At 42.4% G+C, this 11,819-nt stretch overlaps 2 protein-coding genes across 2 annotated transcripts in view; both read left to right on the top strand.

Annotated features, from left to right (window-relative positions):
• The first annotated feature begins 656 nt into the window (after positions 1-656).
• The window catches only part of LOC115431961 (NACHT, LRR and PYD domains-containing protein 3-like), a 592,418-nt gene continuing 581,255 nt past the window's right edge, over positions 657-11,819 (top strand). The window contains exon 1 of the mRNA XM_030152699.1: positions 657-1,355. Within this exon, the coding sequence (XP_030008559.1) occupies positions 1,274-1,355 (82 nt within the window). The 5' untranslated portion in view covers positions 657-1,273. The remainder of the gene's footprint in view (positions 1,356-11,819) is intronic.
• LOC115431946 (protein NLRC3-like) lies at positions 2,607-11,095 on the top strand. The gene is made up of 10 exons (XM_030152677.1): positions 2,607-2,920; positions 3,037-3,123; positions 3,305-3,403; positions 3,984-4,053; positions 4,184-4,388; positions 4,472-6,260; positions 6,783-6,956; positions 7,553-7,726; positions 8,342-8,388; positions 9,457-11,095. Exons 1-10 carry the CDS (start codon positions 2,730-2,732, stop codon positions 10,014-10,016), a joined length of 3,396 nt encoding a protein of 1,131 aa, XP_030008537.1. The 5' UTR covers positions 2,607-2,729; the 3' UTR covers positions 10,017-11,095.

Genomic DNA, 11,819 nt, shown 5'->3' with positions numbered 1-11,819 from the left:
TTTACATATTTTTATCAATTAGTAGATATTTCAGGTGACCCCATATGAATTTCAGGTGACCCCACATGGGGTCCCAACCCCAAGGTTGAAACACAGCTCTAACCTGTGCAGATCAGGAACATCCAACAGGACCTACATGTTTGAAGGGGCTCTGAACCGGTCATCAAAGATCATTACAATGTTCGTGTTTCTGCCTCCAACACACAAACCTCAAAGTCTAAATGTTCACTTTTCTGCCAGATAGATCAACTGACCACTGACATGTTACCATGGTAACCAGTCATTGACAGGATGGTCTGGCTGATCAGTGAATATGTCAACAAGTCTTCATTTTAGATCAAATAGTTGGAATTTTAGTTCTGACACAAAGTTAAAATGATTTTGATTCTAAAACTCTTCAACTGACATTTTATTTCCCTGTGTTTTGCTGCAGATGGAGTAGACTGATGATGTACCGGGTCTTTAGTTTTGTACATTATGGTTGACTTAGTGCTTATTACAGTTATCTTCTTCATTAAGTAAATCGTCACCATCCATCCATCATTAATTGCCAACATTTTAATACAATAATATCAGGGAGCTGCTTTTTGCACAGTCTTTTTTATTGGTATTTATGCAGAGACTCTACAGACATTGTGTTACAGACATGAATCAATACAAATAAGAACAGTCCCCACCCCCCACTTCCCACCCATGTTCCAACAGAGCCTAACAAAAAAAAAAAAAAAAAAAATCCCTGTACCATTTAGCAGATTGGCTTTAATTCTGCATACAACCACATATATTGTATACCTTGTAAAAGAGAAGGGAGATACATTTTTAAATTATACATGCAAATAGAACAAAAGTGGTCTCTATGAGTCCTAAATTCTCTCTAATACAGGGTCGGTCTTACTAAACATATCAGTGCGGGAGCTGCTTTAAAAGTGGAAAAAGGTTTGAGTTTCCAAACTGAAATATAGCCTTTAATAGCCTATAATAATATAATAATGAGTCTTCCAGTGTTTGACCAGGACAGTTTTCAGTTTTTTTGTCCTTAAACTGTCCAAATCTGAACCAGAGTGTTTGTTGTGAACAGTTGAGTTCAGTTCAAACTCTGACTTTGTTGAAAAATCTACACATTAAATATTTTAGAACTGACTCTGAATAAATACTTCCACGTATCACAGTGTTTTATAGGAGGTTTTTATGCACTTTTTTGTTTTTCTACATTTTGCTCAGATCTAATCCCTGTCCAGATGAGGTCTGTGTGTATTTGTGGTGCGTCAGTCTCATGAACTCCTCCCTAAACTCTTCCTCTGTTTACTTTCACTTTCCTCCTCCGTCGTCTTTGCTCCAGGTCTGTGCATCTGAAGGTAAAGTTCACCTGTTTAACATTTTAACTTGTCTTTGTTGACTGTGTTTACCGTGGATCGTGACTTTAGGTTTAGTTTTTACCGTAAAAACCCGCCTCTCAGTGTCTTTTTAACCCGTTTCTGGTCAACCGGAGCCGGATCTGTTACCGAGGCCTGGAGAAAGTGGGTCCGACCCAGAGGAGGAGGTTCTGGGCTGTTTTTATGCTCATACTGAGGCTGAAGGTGCTGAACCTCCGTGGATCTCATGAACCGACACCGTTTATAATAATATATTTAAAGCAGCAGGATGTAGGACTGTGGCCAAAACTGGTACTGCAATCACATTCCAAATACTGGAGAATATGGTATCCTCTGCTCCTCCCCCCAGGCTACGGGTTGCCAGATCCCGCATGAGCATCTGCTACTAGTGTTTCCACTAATCCTTGCCACCACACCATAAATTTCATACAAAAAAATCATCACCAGACTTATTCTACATAAGTCTAATATATAACAGGCCAGAACAAACGACCTGCACACTAATGAAAGTTTGCGAAGATTCAGGAGATAGAGAAAAGGGAAATGAGCTTTTGGTTTCACTTTTACTACAAGCCGCACGATCGCTCTAACCCCCTCCCCACCACCACCACCACCACCACCGAACCACAGACACCGGACTACCGACCCCCCCCCCGTTCGGATTACACACCGCTAAATGAACAGGTCACTTCCACAGAAAACACTGAACCACAAGGAGCTACCATGGCAAGAGACAGTCCTACACCGGTACCCGGTCTGTTCACCAGTCCTGGACCGGCAGTCTCTTCACCGGGGCCAGGAGAAGAGACTGCAGCCCGGCCCCGGGGGAAGGGACCGGGTGAAGAGGCCGCGACCCCGGCTCTCAGTGGCTCTTACCGGTGGTCAGACTGAGGCAGAGCCGGCGTCGGTCTTCAAATCCTTCTCCTCTTTCAGCCGTCTCCATGTTTCTAAATCATCTCCTATACATCTCCTTGTTTTATTTCTCACTTTGTCACGATGTATTTGGGAATAATAAGAGTCCTTTTAGGTTTAATAACGTCAGACATTTGTGATCAGAAATGTTCCAGCTGCAGCCCACGGGGATCTGGCAACCTGGAGCTGAAAGGCTTCTGACTCTGTGATTGGCAGACAGGTGATGGGCGGAGCCTCAGACCAAAACACAATGACAACATAAACATCATTCTGACCTTCCTCAGTCGTCATCTACAGATAATAGTCAGACCCAACAGGACACTATTTCTCTGTGAAACCTGTGAAAATAAAAGTAGATTGAGCTGGTGTTTGTCATGTAAAGGATGAATCAGTGTGGATTCAGGTCTGGACTGATGGTCTGTGTTCTGATGTGGATTCAGGAGAATGGATCTGTGTGAGGACAGAGAAGAGGGAGCCCCTCCCTGGAAGACCACCAACAGACCCCCCACAGGATCCAGACCTGGAGCTGGAGCTGGACCAGACTCTACCAGACTCAGTCAGATGTCTGTTAAGGACCTTTTGTTGCCTTTTGAATGTCTTAAGTCCACAGATCTGTGTCAGTCAATGGGTCAGGGGTGAGTCTTTTTCTTCCATGTGTTTCTTTTATAAATTGGAAAAATTCTTCCTATTTCACTTTTATTGATCCTTGAAGGATTTTTTTTTTTCTTTTTACATGTGATGAATTTATCAGGATCTGTCCTGATCTTGAGTGTTGGTCCATGAAGAGTGATCAGTCTATGTCACATCCTTTTCTTTTCAAAGGGTCAGATCAACACCAGTAAGTTTTGTTGACTTAAAACATTAAATTTCATTAGTTTTGAACAGATGATATATTTTAAAAACTCTCTGTTTGTGGAACGTGAGAACCAGCTCAAAGCTCAGACATGAAACCGTCATGTGTACCTGTCCACCACTGTCGTCCGTATCAAAGCTAAAACCACTGACATCACTATTCATAGACCTGGACCTGGACCTGGACCCAGCTGCATGTCCATGAAGAGTGATGACTCCATGTTGCGAGGGATAGCCTGTCAAAGAGGACATGTTTCAGAAATACAGTAAGTAAACATCAGATCTGGTCCAGATGAACCAACAGGATAAGTCCTAACGTGGCGTTCTATGTCGGACCTATAGTTAGTCCTGTTGTCATCATCAGCGTCACACGGTCTTTTTCTTCAGTCTGTGGTTCAAACATTGGCAGGAGAATCACACTAAACCTGATAAATGAAAACATGTCCTTTTTGTGGGAGCTGGTCCTGGATGATACTGGATCAGAGTCTAGGGTTTATTCATGGTCCATTTAACACCTTTGTTCTCATGTCACATTTATTAAATCTTTGGGATTGTTGATTTATTTCAATGATAGATTTGAGTCAAAGTATCAGATGTTTGTATCATATGTTGTGAGTCCAGATGGTGAGGAGACACATTGTTAGGACAGAGCTGTTGGTTTGATCCAAATGTTGATGAGATCAACTAAACCCAGTGAGTGTGAAGCTCCAAACAGACGCAGATGTTGATTCTCAGTGGGATCAGCAGGACCAGGACACCTTTCCCACTACAGGGGGTCATGTGACTCATGTTGGTGTCAGTGTGGATAGACATAATGTGAGCTCATTGTTGATGTTTGGTCCACAGAGTGGAGCAGCAGAGCTCAGAGGTTCCCACTGGTCTACAGGATCAGACTCAGCTGGACTCCATATTTCAGGTGTGTACATGTCCAACATCTACTGGTCCATCTGTTCTGTCCAATCATCTGCTGCTGCTGGTTTCAGACCAGTGGACGTCACTGTTGGACATGTTGGACTTTGTGTCTTTCATCATGTTTTGTGTTCCAGCTGCTGGAGGAGAATATCTGCACTTTTGTCAAGAACGAGCTAAAGAAGTTCCACCAGGTTCTGAGTACAGATTACCCAGAATGCTTAGAGAGTCTGAATATTGAGGATGAAGAGCAGAGGAGGAGCTCAGAGGCTTTTCTGAAGATCACACTGAACTTCCTGAGGAGGCTGAAGCAGGAGGAGCTGGCTGAGCGTCTGCACCGCAGTAAGACCATTCTGTCCAGATTGAACAGATGAAAATACTGGATTTACTGTGTGACTGATGGTTTTATCTGGGTCTGCATTCAGGAATTCGATCTGGAGTTCAGCATAAACTGAAGGTTAACCTGCAGCAGAAGTTTGAGTGTGTGTTTGAGGGCATCGCTAAAGCAGGAAACCCTAAAACCCTCCTGAACCAGATCTACACAGAGCTCTACATCACAGAGGGAGGGGCTACAGAGGTCAACCAGGACCATGAGGTCAGACAGATTGAAACAGCATCCAGGAACCCACACAGACCACCAACAACCATCACATGTGAAGACATCTTTAAAGGACCACCTGACAGACATGAACCAATCAGAACAGTGCTGACAAAGGGCGTGGCCGGCATCGGGAAAACAGTCTTAACACAGAAGTTCAGTCTGGACTGGGCTGAAGACAAAGCCAACCAGGACATCCACTTCATATTTCCATTCACCTTCAGAGAGCTGAATGTGCTGAAAGAGGAGAAGTTCAGTTTGGTGGAACTGGTTCATCACTTCTTCACTGAAACCAAAGAAGCAGGAATCTGGATCTTTGAAGACCTCCAGGTGGTGTTCATCTTAGACGGTCTGGATGAGTGTCGACCTCCTCTGGACTTCAACAACAGTCAGATCCTGACTGATGTTACAGAGTCCACCTCAGTGGATGTGCTGCTGATGAACCTCATCAGGGGGAACCTGCTTCCCTCTGCTCGCCTCTGGATAACCACACGACCTGCAGCAGCCAATCAGATCCCTGCTCAGTGTGTTCATAGGGTGACAGAGGTCAGAGGGTTCACTGACCCCCAGAAGGAGGAGTACTTCAGGAGGAGGTTCACAGATGAAGAACAGAGCAACACAGTCATCTCCCACATCAAGACGTCACGAAGCGTCCACATCATGTGTCACATCCCAGTCTTCTGCTGGATCACTGCTACAGTTCTGGAGGACGTGTTGAAGACCACAGAGGGAGGAGAACTGCCCAAGACCCTGACTGAGATGTACATCCACTTCCTGGTGGTTCAGGCCAAACTGAAGACCGTCAAATATGATGGAAGATCTGAGACAGATTCACTCTGGAGTCCAGAGACCAGGAAGATGATTGAGTCTCTGGGAAAACTGGCCTTTGAGCAGCTGAAGAAAGGAAACCTGATCTTCTATGAAAAAGACCTGACAGAGTGTGGCATCGATATCAGATCAGCCTCAGTGTACTCAGGAGTGTTCACAGAGGTCTTCAAAGAGGAGAGAGGACTGTACCAGGTCAAGAGGTTCTGCTTCATCCATCTGAGTGTCCAGGAGTTTGTGGCTGCTCTTCATGTCCATGAGACCTTCATCAACACTGGAGTCAATCTGCTGTCAGAAGAACAAACCACATCCCAGAGGTCTGGATCTGCAGAGGCACAGTTCTACCAGACCGCTGTGGACCAGGCCTTACAGAGTCCAAATGGACACCTGGACCTGTTCCTACGCTTCCTCCTGGGTCTATCACTGCCGACCAATCAGAGCCTCCTACAAGGTCTGATGAAACAGACAGGAGGTAGCTCAGAGACCAATCAGGAAACAGTTGAGAACATCAAGAAGAAGATCAATGAGAATCTGTCTGTAGAGAAAAGCATCAACCTGTTCCACTGTCTGAATGAACTGGAGGATCGATCTCTGGTGAATCAGATCCAACTGTACCTGAGATCAGGACGTCTCTCCAAATCCAGTCTGTCTCCTGCGCAGTGGTCAGCTCTGGTCTTCATGTTACTGTCATCAGATGAAGATCTGGATGAGTTTGACCTGAACAAATACTCTGGTTCAGAGGAGGCTCTGCTGAATTTGCTGCCAGTCGTCAAAGCCTCCAACAAAGCTGTGTGAGTCCAGACAGAGTTTATTGAATTTAGAGTCTGTTTTATTATATTTTTTACACCTTATTAATTCCTTTTCAAACCACGACACTGATCATATGAATCAACATCATAACTTGATGGAATTCACATCCAGTCCACTTCATGTGTATGACAGGAGGAGCACATCTGATCCAGTCCATCAAACATCTGAGTTTATGGTTGACCATGGATTTAGATCCTGTTTGGTCTTCAGTGCTGTTGCAGATGATCTTTATGTAAATTTGTAAATGTGTGTTACTGACACCCCCAGATAAATAAAGGGGTCATAACCATAATCATAAATGAAAAGCAGTGAAGGTCCATACAGTTTGAGTGCTCACAGGAAATAGTAGCTCTGTGATACATTGACTTTATAACCTGATATATGACCAAAACTAGTGATTATCTCTAGAACTTTTGGATCTGAAATGAAGTGGAGTTCAGTGAAGATCAGTTTAATCTGCTGCTGTTTTTAATATAACAAAACAGTCTGTTCTGTTTCTGCAGATTAAGTGGCTGTAACCTGTCAGAGAGAAGTTGTGAAGGTCTGTCCTCAGTTCTCAGATCCCAGTGCTCTAGTCTGATACATCTGGACCTCAGCACTAATGACCTGAAGGATTCAGGACTGAAGATCCTGTCAGATGGACTAAGGAGTCCAGACTGTAAACTGGAGACTCTCAGGTCAGATAAAGTTAGAATCTGAATTCAATTATTTCTGATCTTTTGGTCCTGAGTGAGTTTTATTAAAACATGTTCTACTTGTTCAAATGCAGGTGTATTAGATCTAGAGCTGCACAATCCAGTCGATCACAAATGTAATCACTGAATCAACCTGTGTAATTATAAAATGGAAAAGGACGACTATTTAAAGATCAGGACTGAGGTGGATTTAGGGTGATTCAAATGGAAAATTAGAGAATAAAAGTTCAACACAACCTGTGTTTTATGGTGGTGATTTGGATTTAGTGACACTGAGCAGATGGAGCTACTGTGAAAAACACAAACACAAAAAGTGTTTCTACTTCCAGGTTTTGGTATTTTTACTCTAGTTTCAGTTTTTGTGTTTGACTTGACTTTGTTAAATGATTAATCTGTGCATTGACCTTGATAATCAAGCAAACAGACTCAAATTATAATCCCAGTGTGAGTTTTTCATTAAATTGTGCAGCTTTATTTATATCTGAGCTGTTGTACAAACTGAGATCTATGTGGACTATGATGGTCCTTCAGTCCAGACCTGACCTGATTGGAATACAAATGTCATCTGTGTCCTCCAGGTTAAGTTTGTGTAACCTGTCAGAGAGAAGCTGTGAAGGTCTGTCCTCAGTTCTCAGATCCCAGTCCTCTAGTCTGACTCTTCTGGACCTCAGCAACAACGACCTGAAGGATTCAGGACTGAAGATCCTGTCAGATGGACTAAGGAGTCCAGACTGTAAACTGGAGACTCTCAGGTTTGGATTCACTAACACCATCTACTGAATATTAAAATTTTGTTCAACATGTCGATCAGTCTATTATATCAAATATTGTCTTGACTGACACGACTTTTTGTACGGAAGTAAAAACTTGTAAATTCAAAACCTTTTCTGACATGAATAGTGTAAAACAAAAAGTTAAATTTTAATGCTTATGTGTGTGATGTTTTGTGTTGCAGACTGTCAGGATGTCTGATCACAGAGGAAGGATGTTCTTCTCTGGTCTCAGCCCTACAGTCCAATCCGTCCCATCTCAGACTGCTAGACCTGAGCTACAACCATCCAGGAGCCTCAGGACAGGAGCTGTGTGCTCTAGTGGAGGATCCACACTGGACACTGGACACTGTCAGGTATGGACTGAGCTGATGCACACACACAGAATGTGTGATAGAACAGGTGGAGCTGACAGGAACACTGTCACAGCTGAGTCCACATCCTGGACTGAAGTTCCAGACCACGGTCACAGACCCAGACCTTCAATAAGGGACTGACAGGAACCATGGACTGGATGTGAACAGAAAAGCTGGAGTGGGTCACAGTGATGTCATGTCCATGTTTAATGCTGCTCTGACCCCCCCCTCCTCCTTTCAGGTTGGAGCCCAGTGGAGTCCGATGGTTGAGACCAGGTCTGAGGAAGTGTAAGTGGATTTACATTGGATTAAAGATGAAACCCAAGCCGTTATGTGGACCTGCCAACCTACTATTAGTGAAGGTCCACAGTCAGTGAGTGTGTGTGCAGCTGTAAACACTCAGCTGTGGGTCATAGTGGGTGGATGAACCAGTGGTCCAGTGGTTAGAGCTGGATGGACCCTTGGATCCATGTCACCCCCTACTCTGTGTCCCAGGGTTAGAGTTTCATCCACTGTCACTGTCCAAGACAGAAAAGAGCCCAAAAGGATGAAAAACCAGTAGATTTAGTTCAAGATGAAGCAGGTTGAACTGAAACGAACCAGTTCCTTTAATAAACATTTATGATCTGCTCTAATTTCATGAGTCAGTGGATAGATTTGAATTCATCCATTAGATTCAACAGCAGGAACTAAACCTAAATGTGAACAAACATCATTCAAACATATTCACTGAGGACTGAGGCAGAGTTACAGGTTATTGATCAGAGACAAGAATAGAAGAGAAAAGAGAAAGAACAGCTGAGAATAGGTTTGAATAAACATGAACAGAACCTCCTCATGTTGGTTCTGACAAATCTGATCCATGTGACAAAGACCACAGATAAAGACATTGAATCTGTGTTTGGATTTGACTGTATTTCACTGATATCCATTAGTTCATGTGACTTTAGTTGTGTTTGTAGTTAACGTTAGTGTCAAACTGCATCAGTTTCATCAAAACCTTCAACAGTCTGTGCTGAACTATAGAACTGGACTAAAACCAGGAACAGAAACCACTTTCACAAAGAACAGAAGGAAAACCAAGGTCTATAGAAAGGATTTATATAAAACACAAACATGAACATCAGTGACTCTCCTGTTTTCATTCCTTTAATTGGTTTATTTGTGAAAACAGAAACAGATCCATGAATAAAACACTGGGTTTATCTGTTATTGATCATTATTGTCATTAGTAAGAATCACACCTGATCCATCCATCAATAACGTCTAATGTTACCCAGGGATGTGATCAGACTGTCAGTCAGCTGATCACTGATCAGTAACTGCAGCTGTTTTGTGTTTTCTTCTGTCCATCAGATTTCTGTGAACTCAGCCTGGATCCAAACACAGCGAACAGAAACCTCAAACTGTCTGAAAACAACAAGAGGGTGGAATATGTGGAGGAGGTTCAGTCATATCCTGATCATGAGGACAGATTTGAGTACTGGCCTCAGCTGATGTGTTCAACTGGTCTGACTGGTCGCTGTTACTGGGAGGTTGACTGGAGTGGATTGGTTTATATGTCAGTGGCTTACAGAGGAATCAGAAGGAAAGGAAAAAGTAGAGAGTGTGGGTTTGGAGGAAATGATCAGTCCTGGAGTCTGAGCTGTTATCAAGGTAGTTACTCTGTGTGTCATAACAACAAACCCACATTCCCTCCTCAGTCCTCCTCCTCCTCCTCCTCCTCCTCCTCCTCCTCCTCTGGTACAGTCTCAGTGTATGTGGACCATCCTGCTGGATCTGTGTCCTTCTACACAGTCTCCTGTGACGAACTGACCCACATCCACACCATCAACACCACACTCACTGAACCACTGTTTGGAGGATTTAGACTCTGGTCTGACTCCTCTGTGTGTTTGCGTAGATGTGTTGTGTAGTTGTGTGGACGTGTTCATGCATTGCTCAGATTCAGATTCCTTTGTCATCCAAACACAGAGATCTGACATTGGCCAGGAAAAGTGTAGGAAGAGCACGTCTGTTGTATTGAGAGGGCTTTGTTTGTGCTGAGATCATTCTGTGGAAGGAAACAGTCGGGCAGAGTACAATAATGCAGTCTGATCAGAGTGACTCCCTGAAAAGAGGAAAACGACAAACATGAAATGAACTGAAAGATAGATCTGGTTCAGTTCATCTGTTCTCCGTTTAGAAAATATCAGCATCATTTATCTTTTTATTATATTATCTTATATATTTTATATATATTTACTGTAATTTGATATGTTGGAGGGAAAATACATTTTTGTTTGTTCATTCCTCCTTTTTGTTTTGACCTTTAATAATTGTTTAGTGGGTGTGGCTGTGCTGATGAGCACACATGCAATTCATTATGGGTGTTGTGAGGTTACATATACCTGCTGTGTGATGTGGGCAGTGTGTGTAAGGACAGGCCCAAACAATTTTCTGACTGTAAGCCATAGTGTGAATTCAGTTGGTCAGCGTTTTCAGTGTGTTTTGTGTTAAGTAGCCTATTTTGTTTACTTTGTCAAAGCCCGGCTCTTAAACTGACAAAACAATAGGAGACGAGGCGGGGGAGTACAGTTTACAATAATTCATTTACAAAAAGAATATTAACAAAACAAAACGTGTAGGAATCAGTGATCAGTAGTGTGTGCCTTTATGGATGAGTAAGGAGATGCGTATGTTGAAAAGGCAAATGGAGCTGTGGTGGAGAGAGGAGAAGAGATAGGAAAAAAAGAGGCCAGCTCCACTGTAAGCTTAAATAAGACAACACGGGGCTCAGGTGTGTCTGATTACAGGCGACGCCCCACAACCCAGAACCTGCAAAACAAAGCAGTACAACAGGACACAGTACCCCTGGGGGAGTGGTGGGGTCGTCACAATTTGTAGAGTGTTTTGAATGACGATTGTGATGTATTTTGAACAGTTGGACTTGATACAGGGGTTGGACAAAATAATGGAAACACCTAACATTGTGGCGTCATAGAAGGTGTTTCCATTATTTTGTCCAACCCCTGTATTTGTCAGTAAATAGATTGGCATATCCAAAGACAAAGAAAAGCATCTGGACATTCATTCATACACGCATCAAAAAATACAACAGGTTGAACCCTTCTGCATCATCGTAGTAGCTAAAGGTAAAGTCACTAAGCAATGTGTAAATAAAGAAATAATGTATGTAATAAACACTGTATGTATATATGATTACCTACTTTTTCTGGGGTCTTTTTTTTTTTTTTGTAAAACAATGAATTCATGGATTCTCTTCTCTTAAATAGTAAAAAAAATGTATTTATTTAAAGGAACTGACCTGACAGGTTTTTTTTTTTTAATTCTGATGCAAAAATGGCCTAGCTTTACCAAAACAACACACTGATTCTGCTGAAATCTGAGTGTGACTCAGTGTGTTTTTTTCTTGTTCTTCTTCTTTTTATAAAATAAACTAACACAAGAAGGGGAAGTATTTTTATAAACTCATCTTTTTTGTGTGAAATTCAAGAAATCCCCAAGAACTCAGATTCACAGTAAATCCAGAAAACATTTTTCATAAAAAATGGAAGACAAGATTTTTCTGTCGTGTATTGTCTGAAAATATAGAAAAACAGTGAAATGGTTCAATGTAGAATCTCTAACATCATTTTGAGTTTTTTTTTCCGTTAAAAATAGCTTGATTTATGTGAGACAAGATGAAATTTGACAATATGTCCACGAATGTAGATCAA

This window comes from Sphaeramia orbicularis, chromosome 2 (assembly GCF_902148855.1).
Source record: "Sphaeramia orbicularis chromosome 2, fSphaOr1.1, whole genome shotgun sequence".
Taxonomy (NCBI): domain Eukaryota; kingdom Metazoa; phylum Chordata; class Actinopteri; order Kurtiformes; family Apogonidae; genus Sphaeramia; species Sphaeramia orbicularis.
The sequence above is the reverse complement of the archived record's forward strand: the minus strand, read 5'-3'. Positions and strand labels throughout refer to the sequence as shown.

What these genes read in the sequence shown, in the direction of transcription:
- LOC115431946 (XM_030152677.1), top strand. Translation starts at nt 2,730, where the DNA reads ATGGATCTGTGTGAGGACAGAGAAGAGGGAGCCCCTCCCTGGAAGACC. An exon ending in GGCTGAGCGTCTGCACCGCA is followed by an intron (nt 4,389 to 4,471) that starts GTAAGACCATTC and finishes GTCTGCATTCAG; the next exon opens with GAATTCGATCTGGAGTTCAG. An exon ending in AAAGCCTCCAACAAAGCTGT is followed by an intron (nt 6,261 to 6,782) that starts GTGAGTCCAGAC and finishes CTGTTTCTGCAG; the next exon opens with ATTAAGTGGCTGTAACCTGT.